The sequence below is a fragment of the Heteronotia binoei genome, chromosome 5 (assembly GCF_032191835.1).
Source record: "Heteronotia binoei isolate CCM8104 ecotype False Entrance Well chromosome 5, APGP_CSIRO_Hbin_v1, whole genome shotgun sequence".
NCBI lineage: Eukaryota > Metazoa > Chordata > Lepidosauria > Squamata > Gekkonidae > Heteronotia > Heteronotia binoei.
Window position 1 is genome coordinate 105,439,041 of NC_083227.1, and position 13,560 is coordinate 105,452,600.

Consider the following 13,560-nt stretch of genomic DNA (forward strand, 5'->3'; position numbering starts at 1 on the left):
CCAACAATCCTCTGTCACTCCTTGCTAGTGTTACTAGACCTAATACACAGGTCTTCTGGTTATCTTTTCTTCCTGGCTCCACTAAGTTTTGTATAACTGAGAAGCATATATCATTCTGTGATCAGCTAGGGCTGGTTCTGTTTCATGATAATGAAATAGAACCTACATGTTTTAAGGCAGAATGCCACAATATTAGTTGCTCTGGAGCACAGCAGGAGAAGCTATTGCCTTCATGCCCTGATTGTGAGCCATCTAGGAACATCCAATTGGTGGCTGTGACAAATGGCCTGATGGATGCTTACGCTGGTCAAGAAGGGCTCTTCTTATGTTCTTCCTCTTCTCCCCAAATTTCCTTCTCAGACATTAGGAGCACCTTGTTCATTAATTGTAGGAAGTGTCTCTCTTTGTTAAGAAATTACCTTTACAAATCAGCAGGGTGACATAAAATAGCAACTATTTTGGGGTTCTTTGCCCCAAAGCCTGTGTTTCTTCCTTGTTCTTTGTATGTATTGTATAATGAGCTTCTGTCCCATTTATTCAACCTGTAGCACCTAATAGTCCTGCAAAGTCTGTGGCAGTTGTTCTCCTTCCTCTAATAGCAGAAGTATTGTACTGTTTGTTATGGAAACTTTTAAGGGTGGGGCAGTACAATAGTACAGTAGTTTGGGTAAGAGGAATATGAATATCCAGTCTTTATAGAATGCTGTCATGTCTCCCAAGGAATGAGGGAGGGAATCCATCTTGGTCAGTAGTGTCTCTGCCTTACAAAGGAAACCTTTCACAGGCACACACTCAAGCATCCTGAAGTTTTCCTGTATCTCTGAGGTGGCAATAAACTTCAGGGGTATAGGCTGGTTCTCAGTTCTCATGTGTCAATTTCTCTTTCCCCCGGAAAAGACTGTCCAATAATCAGATGCAGTTTTGTGTAAAATGGAAAGAATTTAAAAGGCCCATTAGGAAAGAAAAAGGCATGTGTTCCTAGGAAGTCTGCACAAAGGCAGCATACACTCACTGGCAGAAAGCACAGGGCATTCACAAGGAGGACGTTGTGGAATCCACCACTTCACGGCCATTGCACACCGTTGGAACATACTGAGAAGATGACCCTGTGGAATGAAGAATTAAGGGGAGGTTTAGAAGAATAATAGCTGTTGAGAACCCCATGTTTACATGCCACAAACCTCACCATCTGCAAACCTACAACACCTGGTGAGGGTAACTGTGTGATCTTAACATGCCTCTAAGTCCATTGATTTAATGGAGTTAGAAGGACATAACTCCATTTAGGATTACACTGTGAGCTTCCATTTACTGTTAACAATGCCATATTTTTCAAAACAATTCCTAGTATTAAATTTTGTATATTGACAAAGGCTATGGGCTATTAGTATGAATGCATTAAAATGTTCATTCCAAATAGAAAACTAGCACATCAGGGAGGAAGGTTCTTCTCAAGTTACTTGCCTTTTGCATTGGTTTCCTTTTTGCAGGGAGTTTGACATAAGACATCAATGAAAAATTGTGATTCCTCACCTGCAATCTGAAATTTTGCAAACCATTCTACTACACATTCTGTAGTAGCCATACAACATCTACATCTCCCACACCACCATTTATACTGCATCAGCATTGCTTGCAGACTTTATCCAGAGGTATGTGGATTTAGTACAGAGCATACAACATCTGCATTTCCCACACCGCCTTGTATACTAGATCAGCATTGCCTGAAGACTTTATCCAGAGGTATGTGGATTCAGTTTCATGAGACCCTCAGCTTTCAGAAGCTAGGCGGGTGCGTGAGCAGGATTTCTAATGAAGGGTAACAGGCTTTAGCGCCACAAACTGTAGTTACTTTGATCAAGTGTTGTAAACATAATTTAGGACAGTGGGAAAGTCCTGTCAAGTCGCAGCTGACTTACGGCAACTCTGTAGGGTTTTTAAAACAAGGGACATTCAGAGGTGGTTTGCCATTGCCTTTCTCTTCATAGCAGCCCTGAAATTCCTTGGCAATATCACATCCAAGTGCTAACCAGGGCTGACCCTGCTTAGCTTCTGAGAGCTGATGAGACTGGGCTAATCTAGACTATCCAGGTAGGGTAAATAAAATTTATATAGGTTACCAAATCCACATTTAATATACATTTGGAGTTGACTGTGTGCAAGATTTTGAATGTGCCTTTTTCTTAAATCACAAAAAGGACACTGCTGCACCTTCACTGAAGGTAGCCAGACACCATGCACTACCAGTGCCATCCTAAACCGAGTAACATTCTTCTAAAGCCATTGACCTCAATGGGCTACCTCTGCTTAGGAGGGCACTGCACCTTTATCACTGCATCTGGGAAGCCACTACTGGACTTGGTCTGAGCCAATGAGGGTCTTACAATCTAAAGGTCTGACAATCTTTTGTCCTGTTGCAAACTGGACACAGGCAGCAGAGGGAATAGCACTAACAGAAATGAACATGAGCATGATATGGCAGTCCTGATGACTAAGAAACAGTTGTTATGATTTTGGCCATCCAACTATATGGCCATCCAACTGTGGCCAGAGAGCCAGTTGGGTGTAGTGCTTAAGTGTGCAGACTCTTATCTGGGAGAACTGGATTTGATTCCCCACTCCTCCACTGGAATGGCCTTGGTTAACCATAGTTCTCACAGCTAGTTGGGTGTAGTGCTTAAGTGTGCAGACTCTTATCTGGGAGAACTGGATTTGATTCCCCACTCCTCCACTGGAATGGCCTTGGTTAACCATAGTTCTCACAGAGCTGTCCTTGAAAGGGCAGCTTCTGGGAGAGAACTCTCAGCCCCACCTATCTCACAGAGTGTCTGTTGTGGGGGAGGAAGGTAAAGGAGATTGTAAGCTGCTCTGAGGTTCAGAGTGAAGGTTGAGGTATAAATCCAATATCATCATCTTCTGAAAGGGAAGATTATGCTATGAGCAATCCTCTCAATACACGCAGTAGCCATTTTGTGTTAATAGTTTACAAATACATTTTCCAGTTTTGGTAAATGTAAATATGCATTGTCAAAAATCTGGGTTTCCAGTCACGTGTATCAAAACTGGAAAAATACATAAACTGCCCCATTCACACAAAATGGTGATCATGTGCATCAGGAGAAGTGTGCAAGTGTGATTTCCCCTAACACATTGTTCAATTGCCAGTAGTGTAACAGTTGAACAGGGCTACAGTTCATTTGTACTTTTATGTTTCTCAGAAAACTTTTGCACTTTTTCCAAAACACTGCAACCTGAACCAGGTGTAGAATTTTCTGTTGCATCCTCACCACTGAGTAATTCTTTTAAAATGTGGACACTGTAGTTCAGCTTCAGGTTACATACATTTCAGCTCCCTGTTGTCATAATGAGAATGAACACAGTGCAGGAAAAGGTTTCCCTGTAACTCACCATGTGAGCTTGCAGCAGTCACGCTAAAACGATTGGTGGAGACTCGATGACTGGCTACGTTCTTCTGGGGCTGGAAGAGGATGATATGAAGCTTGGGAGTAAAGAGGCAGCCAAGGACCACAGTGCCACTAAGACTAACTGAGATGCACATAGTAGTGGTTTGAACCTGTGGTCAAGAATAAGAACATCAATGCTGCAGGCAGGGAAAGAGATGGAAATGCATATATGCACTACTAAGAATTACCTAAACACAAGCTACATCACCAGCAGGTGGAGGAAGCATGTCAGCCTAGAATAAAAAGAAGGCATAAGCTTCTTCTATATGGACATTCTTCAAAACAATGTTGGCCTACAGGATTTCCATCACAACTGAAAAAGTTACCGTAGTTCCTAGTACCTCCCTCCCCTTCCTTGTACCTGCTTCAATATCTTCTGTTCCCTTGGTTTTAGGTTTATATATGTGTATTTGAATTCTGCAAATGAAGATGTTAATTGCCTGTTAACTGAGATTTATGTTTCTATATGTGCCCTGTGGCACCGAGTGGTAAAGCTGCAGTACTGCAGTCGGAGCCCTCTGCTCACAACCTGAGTTTGATCCCAGCAAAAGCTGGTTCAGGTAGCAGGCTCCAGGTCAACTCAGCCTTCCATTCTTCCGAGGTTGGTAAATCGAGTACCTAGCTTGCTGGGGGGAAAGTGTAGATGACTGGGGAAGGCAATAGCAAACCACCCCGTAAAAAGTCTGCCATGAAAACGTTGTGAAAGCAACATCACCCCAGACATCAGAGTCGAAAACAACTGGTGCTTGCACAGGGGACTACCTTTACCTTTTTTTTACCTTTATTTGAAAAAAAGGGGGGGGTGACTTCTATAATATGGAGGCAAAAGTCACATATTATTAAGTTATTTCTGAGAACATCAGTTGTTTTGTTATTTAGCTATGTAATAACATCAGTGTGCACAGCACTGAACTGAGTTAAAGGAATCTGAACTGGTGATGACTAACTGTTAAAGAGATCTTGGGATTGTGGTGGAAAATCCAATGAAAATGCTGATTCAGTATTCAGCCTAGTGAAAAAGAGTGATTTTTCTAATAATGAGAGCCAGCAAGATTACATTGCTCCTATGATTGTTTTAGGCATTTGTATATGCAGTTCTAATATGAATTGTGCTATACTGAGCTGAACCATTATTTCTTATCACATCTTGAAAAAAATCACTTGACATATATCTAGGACTTGTGCAAGTCTAGATCAACGCTATTGATCATTAGGAAAGGGGTTGGAAACAAAGTATTATAATGGCCTTTTATAGATCTATGGTACACTACATTGGAATAGTATGTATGGTACTAGTCACCAAATCTCAGTTAACAGGCAATTAACATCTTCATTTGCAGAATTAACAGAGTGAGAAGTGCCAGTACTGGTACATGAATGAGTTTTTCACCTTTCCCAGGAGCCTCAAGTGGGGGTGGGGTGGAGTGGGTGAGAAGAGAGGATCTACTGTTAATTGAAAACAAAGCAAGTATAGATAAGGAATCTAATCCCAACTGCCCCCCACCCCATCACACTGTGTTCAGGTGAGTATACAAGTTTTTAAAAATGAGATTCTCAAGCAGGGATAGGGCATCTGTTTTTAAGCAAAAACAAAACATGAAGGTGAGGGGACACAAAAACCTGACCCAACACTTGATACCCTTTATCTCTCAATTTACTGCAAAGCTGATTTCAGCATTTTTATCCCATCTGAGTCTCTTTGGAATTCAGCAAACCAAATAAGACTGTGGGAGATATCTCCTCTCATTCAAGCACTTTATTTTTGTTTAGAAATAGACTCTAACCCTTGACAATGTTAATTGCCTATAAAATAGGGTACTTTCTCTTATCTGCGTAGATTTTGGTGGGGAGGATCCCTTGAATGCGGGGTACATGATTTCATCTTTGGAGGGGGGGAGCAGTGGAAATAAGAGAATATAATAAAGACAGTGAACTATAATTACTACAATAAAGATAAAACTAAAAAAAACTGCCATGAACTAAAACAGAACTGAAAGTTTTTGTTGTGTAAATACCTAAAAACTGTGGTATTAGACTACAGCTGCTTAATAAATATATTAAAATAACAGCTGGGTAATTGGAACAAGTGTTTAAAGACAAAGATGTAAAGAAGTGGGTGGTTAGGCAAAAGATAAAATAACATATTGGTTTCCTTTCTAGTACTGTATGGTGGGGGTGTTGATTGCTTCTGTTCTTGAATTACTAAGGAAACTAGTATATTGTCATCCCACCAACATACTGCTTTGCCTTCAACCATACATTCTTCATATTGACAGAAATTAAATTCAAGAATATATACAATACAATAGGTGAGAAATATTAAGTGAAAGTCATCATTAAAAGAGACTAAATAAGTTGTCAAGAAATTTAGCTTACTTCATGAATAATACAGCACAGCATTTTTTTTAAAAAAAACTTTAAACAGACTGATTAATTAATATATTTTGGCAATAACTTTACCAAGGACATTCTCTGATTTTCTCATTTCCAATGAGAGCCACCAGGATTACATTGCTCCTATTATTGTTTTAGGCATTTGTATATGCAGTTTTAGGCATTTGTATATGCATTTGTATATGCAGTTCTCATATGGATTGTACTATACTGAGCTGAACAATTATTTATCACATCTTGAAAAAATCACTCGACATATTTCTGGGACTTGTGCAAGTCTAGATCAATGCAATCAATATGACTCTAGGCTCAGATCTCTACCTTCTGTGCTCTAAGAGACTGCTCAGAAGTTCATATTCACCTCAGAATGTATAAAGTATTTTTTGAAAATTTAACAGCTATATGTGAAGAAATATTCTACATACTCACCTATAGTATTTTAAACACCAGTAACTCCAATATAATGCATCATCAAGTCTCACTGTGTTTTCCCTAAATAAGTGAGATACCTAGATGGTGAGACTCCTGTACACTGCAGTACTTCTACCAAGAACAGTATCTCATGACTCTTTATCATGAACTTACAATTTCATCCTAAATATATCCCGCAAGAGGTAGTGGCAGCTACATGCATAGATGGTTTCAAGTGGGGATTGGATAAACATGGAGCAGAGGTCCATCAGTGGCTATTAGCCACAGGGTGTAGATGGAACTCTCTGTCTGGGGCAATGATGCTCTGTATTCTTGGTGCTTGGGGGCAACAATGGGAGGGCTTCTAGTGTCTTGGCCCCACTGGTGAACCTCCTGATGGCACCTTGTTTATTTTGGTCACTGTGTGACAGAGTGATGGACTTGATGGGCCATTGGCTTGATACAACATAGCTTCTCTTGTGTTCTTAAGAAAACTGCTGGAATACTTTTCAGAGTTTATTTCCAAGTGACAGCTGAAGAAGGTGCAATCAACACTTTTCAGAGTAAAATGGATACCTACAACAAAAAAGAATATAACCCTCTTCTGTGTATATGCCAAGAAAAGTAATATTTTAAATAAGTGTATGCTATTTTCATTTGATGTAAGTTGGACATATTTTTGCGTTGGAATATTGTGCTTTAGTACAAAATGCAAAGCAAGAAGCAGCCCTTATGTTGCTCAGGGTATCTAGTGATATTTTAAATTTAGAGATTCTAAGAAACTACTCAAAATGTTGTGAAACTGGGCCTGAGTTGTTACCAATGTGTCCTGCTATAGCAATACCTCAGTGAAACCTCTTAAAGTTTTCTATGAACTTTGAACCTTCAGAGACCAGGCAGTGGGCAGAAAAAATTATCTTTTAAATTATCTGCATGGGAAACTCCATTAAGCCAACAACCAAGTCAGGAGAGGTGAAGGGGCAGTGGAGTGGTGCTCTGTTTCTACATCCCGTTCCCAAGCTCAGCAAATTCAGACTGGGATAAGAATATCAGTAGGTGGAGCCTCCCATCCACTAGGTTTCGACAGATTTTATAACAGGTTTGCAGGCTGCAAAACGGAAAGTGTCAAATTCTGAACTGCACATTAAATTGAAAAACACTCAGATTAAATGAGACAAAATTACAACAAAAAATTGTGATCAGATCGGCATTTTTTTCATGTCACAAGCAGCTGCAGGAGACAGAATCATTACATCCTCGTCATCACCCTGATTTAAATCCCACTGTCCTAAACCTCTTATTTGCCTATGATGGAAAATATGTGATCTCCTTCAGGTACCTATATTTTCTCTCAGGTGGTAAATAAGTTTGGTGTTTGTGTGTGTGTGTGAGAGGGAAAGGGAGTGAGAACAAGGATTAAATCAGGAAAATGGCAAAGCATGAATGGCTTAATAGCACCCCACCCTCCCGTCATAACCCCACGGCTCCTATTGTTACTCTTCTTTAGTTTCATATTATTTCATACCTTCAGAAGATCTAGCCAGGCCTATTACTTCACTGTTAAGCATCGAGGGTTAACAGTTAAGTCTTTCGGTTACATATATGATGATTTAGGTCTAATAGTACACTGTTCCACCTAAAAGTAGGTTTAAAATCAACTACAAAAAAGAGCTTTCCAGACAACATGGCTGAATCTTTTTCATATCATTCATTCACCTGTCCAATATAGTTTAAACAATGAAGTTGTAATGTACAAAATAGTCAAGAAGTGGCAACTAGTTTATAACATAGGCAACCCATATACATTATGAGCAGAAAGGGAGGAAGAGTTTAGGCTAGGTAACTGTAGCAGATGTGTGAGTTCTGAAGTCTAGTAGAAGAACATCATAGAAGAGGCTGAGATGTAAACTTAACCTCTCTTGAGCCCAGATGCCATACAGTCTGTAGAACTAGCAGTCCTGAGGTGAATTAATGTAATCTCTGGGCCTGATAAACTAGTGAGTAGAGATGTAAAGGCCCAGAAAAAAACAAGGACTCACACACATACCATTTTTCCAATCTGGGGGATCTTGGAGGTGGGGGACTCCTATGAAATATTTTCTCTTTGAGAATGAATTAAACCAAGGTTTTTCACACTCAAAATGTATAGCATGAAAAGGCCTGAGAAATTTTTCAATTTTATCCAGTGGAAATACTGGGACATTTTAGAGACCACTGAAAAAACCTGCAAAATAATTCTCTTTTTGAGTCAGCAGAACTCTTTAAAAGGATTTTACACATTCCAAATGTATAGCATGAAAAAGTCATTAAACTTTTTCAGTTTTTTTCTAATAGAAATTTGAAATAACACTGGAAAACCACTGAAAACTGGTGGTATTTTATTTTAATAAGCATTGAAATCAGATCAGAACAGGATTCTGTGTGCTTTTGAATACACTTTGTGTAACTAGCAGAAGTGGAGAGGTAATTGAAGGGTTAATTCAGTTACGGTTATTCAGTTGACAGAAGAGGTGATGTTGCCTAGTAAACTACCTGTGGTCTAGATTTTTCTAGTTTCTATTTTGCTCCTTCACTCCTTTTTTGCTTGCAGGTTCTGCTATATACCAAGACAGATATGTGCTCTGTACCTATTCAGTCATCTGTACTGTGTGTTGGGAAAGTAAGTTTTACTTCTTGAAGAATCATCACCTGGACTCATTTTTAACTCATTTTAATTTTCCCTTAGGATTGCCAGCTCCAGGTTGGAAAATACCTGGAGATTTGATGGGTGGAGCCTGAGGAGGGAAGACCTTGGGGAGATGGAGGACTTTTGCAGGGCACTTTGGAAGACCCATCCCAAACTGGCCAGAAAGGTGATATGATGGTAAAATCAGCTACAAGCCATACAGTGTTGGTCAGAAATTAGAGCATCACCCCCCCCCCCAATGCTGGCAACATTATAACATCACTTCTGGGTGACGTCATAATGTTGTACACATGACACATGTGCAGCAAAAGGTCCTGCAGAGGACCAAGGATCCCCTCGCTGGCAGCCAGGTAGGACCTGGCAACTCTAACTTCCATGGAACTTAATACCACAGAGTCCTGGGCTTTTTTTTGTAGCTGGAGCTTCTTTGCATATTAGGCCGCACACCTCTGATGTAGCCAATCCTCCAAGAGCTTACAGGCCTCTTAGTACAGAGCCTACTGTAAGCTCCAGGAGGATTGACTACAGCAGGGGTGTGTGGCCTAATATACAAAGGAGTTCCTGCTACAAAAAAGCCCTGACAGAGTCCACCCTCCAAAGCGGCCATTTTATCCAAGTGAACTGATTTCTGTCATAGAATCAGAGAGTTGGAAGTGACCTCCAGGGTCATCTAGTCCAACCCCCTGTACAATGCAGGAAACTCACAAATACCTCCCCCTAAATTCACAGGATCTTCATTGCTGTCAGATGGCCATCTAGCCTCTGCTTAAAAACTTCCAAGGAAGGAGAACCCACCACCTCCCAAGGAAGCCTGTTCCACCGAGGAACCACTCTAATGGTCAGGATGCTCTTCCTAATGTTGAGCCGGAAACTCTTTTGATTTAATTGCAACCCATTGGTTCTGGTCCTACCTTCTGGGGCCACAGAAAACAATTCCACACTATCCTCTATACGACAGCCCTTCAAGTACCTGGTGATCATATCACCTCTCAGCTGCCTACTCTCACCTGGATATTAATTGTATTCCCAGGAGATCTCTAGCCATCAGCTGGAGGTAGAATACAATCCAAGAGAGGTCACTATAATGGATAACACAACAAAAAATGCAAGCTAGTGACCAGTTTACTAAGAAGTATATAGAAATCAGTCCAAATGTCCAAAACATGTATATTCAAGTCCCAAATATTGATTCAATTATATAGATCCTTTACACAATTTTCAAAAAAGAGGGACACAGAGCAGCAATTTCACATCAGCTACAGCTCAGTATGTAAAGAATCTATATAATTGAATCAATATTGGTCCCAGGTCTGATGAAGACTGGAAAGAAACAAGTACTTAATCGATTGGCTTGTCACCACACTACTTTGGGACTTGAATATACATGTTTTGGACATTTGGACTGATTTCTATATACTTCTTAGTAAATTGGTCACTAGCTTGCGTTTTTTGTTGTGTTATCACCTGGAGGTAGGCAACTCTATTTTCCCTGGACCCTATGGAATACAACACAGAACACTGATATGCAGTGGCTTGGGATTTTTTTACACGTTACTTGTGGCTCTTTCTCAGTGTGGTACCCACCTCACATATCTGGAAAACAAGCAAGGTTAGTGCCTTGTAAAGCTTGTGGTTGTCACATGCTTTCCAGCTTAAAACAGCCCCTACAGGCGGATGGGTAACTGGTAAGCCTTCTTGACCTCATTGAGGGATTGAAGTAAAGGGCTTGTCCTTTCCAACAGTCCTTTCCCCCTGCAGACCCTGTGCTCTTATCTCAGCTCCTGAGCAGCCATTGGGAGGACGACAAGCCGACCACAGAGAAGAGCAAGTAAAACCACTGGAGCAGCCATGCAAGAAAAAAGCAGGCAGGCAGCAATGAAGTGGTGGTGGTGGTGAGAGTGGAGGTTTTGCTCCTCTTTCTTCACAGCCAGCTGGTTCTCTTTCTGGTCACCTAAAACCCAAACCTAACCAAATTAATAGGTACTACCCTGCCCTTGCCATCCTTTCCTATTCAAAAGAATAGAACTTTGCTTTTGCAAAGAGAGATGAAGTAACCAGCAGGGATGCCAGCCTCCAGGTGGGACCTGGGGATCCCCCAGAATTACAGCTCACTCCAGATTTCAGAGATCAGTTCTCCTGGAGAAAATGGATGCTTTGGAGGGTGGACTCCATGTCATTGTACCCCATTGAGGTCTCTGTCCTCCTCAGACTCCACCCCCAAATTTCCAGGAGTTTTCCAACATGGATCTGACAACCCTACCCCCATATCCCCACCAGCGGCCAGAGGAGACCTGGCAACATGAAGAGATCATGGTTTTTGAGCAACATACCTGAAGCACTACCTACTCCCTTATGAACCTTCCTAGCCACTATGGTCCTCTTGCAAAGCCCTGCTTCAAGAGCTCTGCCTTCTGCAAGTGGCAACTTGGGGGAGGGCCTTCTCAGTGTGATGTGTGTGCAGCAATACAAACAGAGGTTTTCAAAATGGGAAAATCTACAGCATGCCAGCTTTGCAGGAGTCCCATGATACTTATCCAGGCTGCTGCTTTCCTGCTTTTATGCTGAGCTGGCTTCTCACCAGAAATTAAGGAGGGGGAATAAAACAAGTCATGTTTAAACAGCTTTGTAGTGTATTTAGCTCTGGCATCTAAAGTTGTCTTGGGAGCTGAGGGCACAGAGGGCCCTGTCACTCAGCACTTCAGAAGGTAACAGCATAGCAGGATTTTTCCATGAGCCAAATCAAATCACAGCTCTGGTTCCTGCATCCCATGGAGGAATTTGGTGTTTCCGGGTAACTTCAATGGGAGCTTTGCAGCCTATTCCCTAAATACCACACATTCTGCATTCTTACAGAAATAAAAAAGCACTAACAAAACTCCCCTTGTACAAAGTTTCTCCCAGTACCATATTAACAAGCTCCTCAAAGCTGTTCCAATCCTCCTGGGGTACGAAGTGGCCAGGAAGCAGTATAAGCTTTCTCCAAGCCCTCCTGATAGATGAAAAATCATATGCCCTGTTACATGCACAAGTATGTGCCCTAGAATAATTTACTGATTCATTTGAAACGACCAGGTTTCTTTGTGTTCACCATCAGGAGGTAAATACTAGGCACTGGATACAAAGTACTAAGAATAGAATGAAGCTCAAAGAGCAGAACTTTCCTGTCTCCTCATGCTCCATGTTGCAGCCCCTTCTGCTCCAGGGAGTCAAGGGACCCTCAGTAAGGGTTGCCAGGTTCAACTCTGGAGATATCTGGAGACTTTGGGGGTGGAGCCAGGAGATTTTGGGGGTGGAGCCAGGAGCAAGGGTGTGACAAGCACAATTGAACTCCAAAGGGAATTCTGGCCATCCCATTTAAAGGGACTGTGCTCCATTAAAATGCCTTCCCTTCACTGGAAATAATGGAGGATGGGAGCACCTTCTTTTGGGGCTCATAGAACTGGACCCCCTGGTCCAGTCTTTTTGAAATTTGGAAGGGGTTTGAGGAAAGGCACCAGATGCTATGCTGAAAATTTGGAGCCTTTACCTCAAAAAACAGCCCTCCCAGAGCCCCAGATGCACACAGATTGCTTCAGTATCATACCCTATGGGAACCAGGCATTATAATGGAGTGCCCCCCAGTGGACATTCACTTTTTGATAACCCTAAAGTGGGGTGAGGGTCTCCAAACTAGGGGATCCCCTGCCCCCAAATGGGAATTGGCAACCCTAACACGAGCATAGAGGTGAAGCAGGGGTCTGCAGTGGACGCGGGGGGATAAAAAAAAATGGCCTATTTCTCTACCAGTGGAGTTTCACTAGCGTAAGTGTATCCTTTCTATATCACTAGTAACAAAACATTCTTGCACGATTCATGATTTCTCCTTCAGAATGTAATACCAGTAACAGTTGCACAGCTTGTCAATAACCAGCAGGTGACGCTGTTTCTCTAGAGAAAGAAATACAGGGCAGGAAAGGCTGCAGTCAGGTACTAGAAGGCAAGAACTATATAAATGCTTATTTTGGAGATTGCCTGAAGGTCCAGGAAGTAATTATTTCCTAGCTCCTAATTACTCAGTTGCAGATCATCTTTTGTGCCGTTGCCAGCAAAGTACATTCCCCCCTGATGCTTGAAAACAATGAGATTTTTCTATTTTTGACCAAATCTATAAGGTCCCACATAAAGCAGCTGCATAGCCAGAAAGAAAAAAAATGTGGGCCAATAGCCCCCAAATAGTTGATTATTTGTATTTTCATTACAATGATAATGTGCTTCCAAAAATGAGCCTCTCTTCTACACTCCTTGGACCTCAGCACTACTGACATGTTCATCCAACAGCATGATAACTGTTAGACTTGGTGAAATGTAGCTGTGTAAGTGATGGACATCTATTAAACAGTGCTCATATTGCCACTGATGAAGACGATCACACTTTTGTTCCAATGCCTGTGCCATCTTGTAGCTGTGAAGTTCAACCTGCAGAAATGTGAATCACATCTGAAAACTGGCCAGCATTGAGAAGCTACTTGTCAGCTTCATGTGTCCCTGCCACTGTCACCAAATATCCTGTGCACATAAGTCATATGGTGTTCAATGAGGCTTATTCCTGGGTAAGTGTGAATAAGA

The 13,560-nt window shown here is 41.5% G+C and overlaps 1 protein-coding gene across 2 annotated transcripts in view; it reads right to left on the reverse strand.

Annotated features, from left to right (window-relative positions):
- Positions 1-463: 463 nt before the first annotated feature.
- The window catches only part of GRM2 (glutamate metabotropic receptor 2), a 131,553-nt gene continuing 118,456 nt past the window's right edge, over positions 464-13,560 (reverse strand). For both annotated transcript variants that reach the window (XM_060239985.1, XM_060239986.1), the window contains 2 exons: positions 3,409-3,574; positions 464-1,106 (listed from right to left, as the gene is read on the reverse strand). In XM_060239985.1, coding sequence (XP_060095968.1) covers positions 1,033-1,106; positions 3,409-3,574 — 240 coding nt within the window. In that variant the 3' untranslated portion in view covers positions 464-1,032. The remainder of the gene's footprint in view (positions 1,107-3,408; positions 3,575-13,560) is intronic.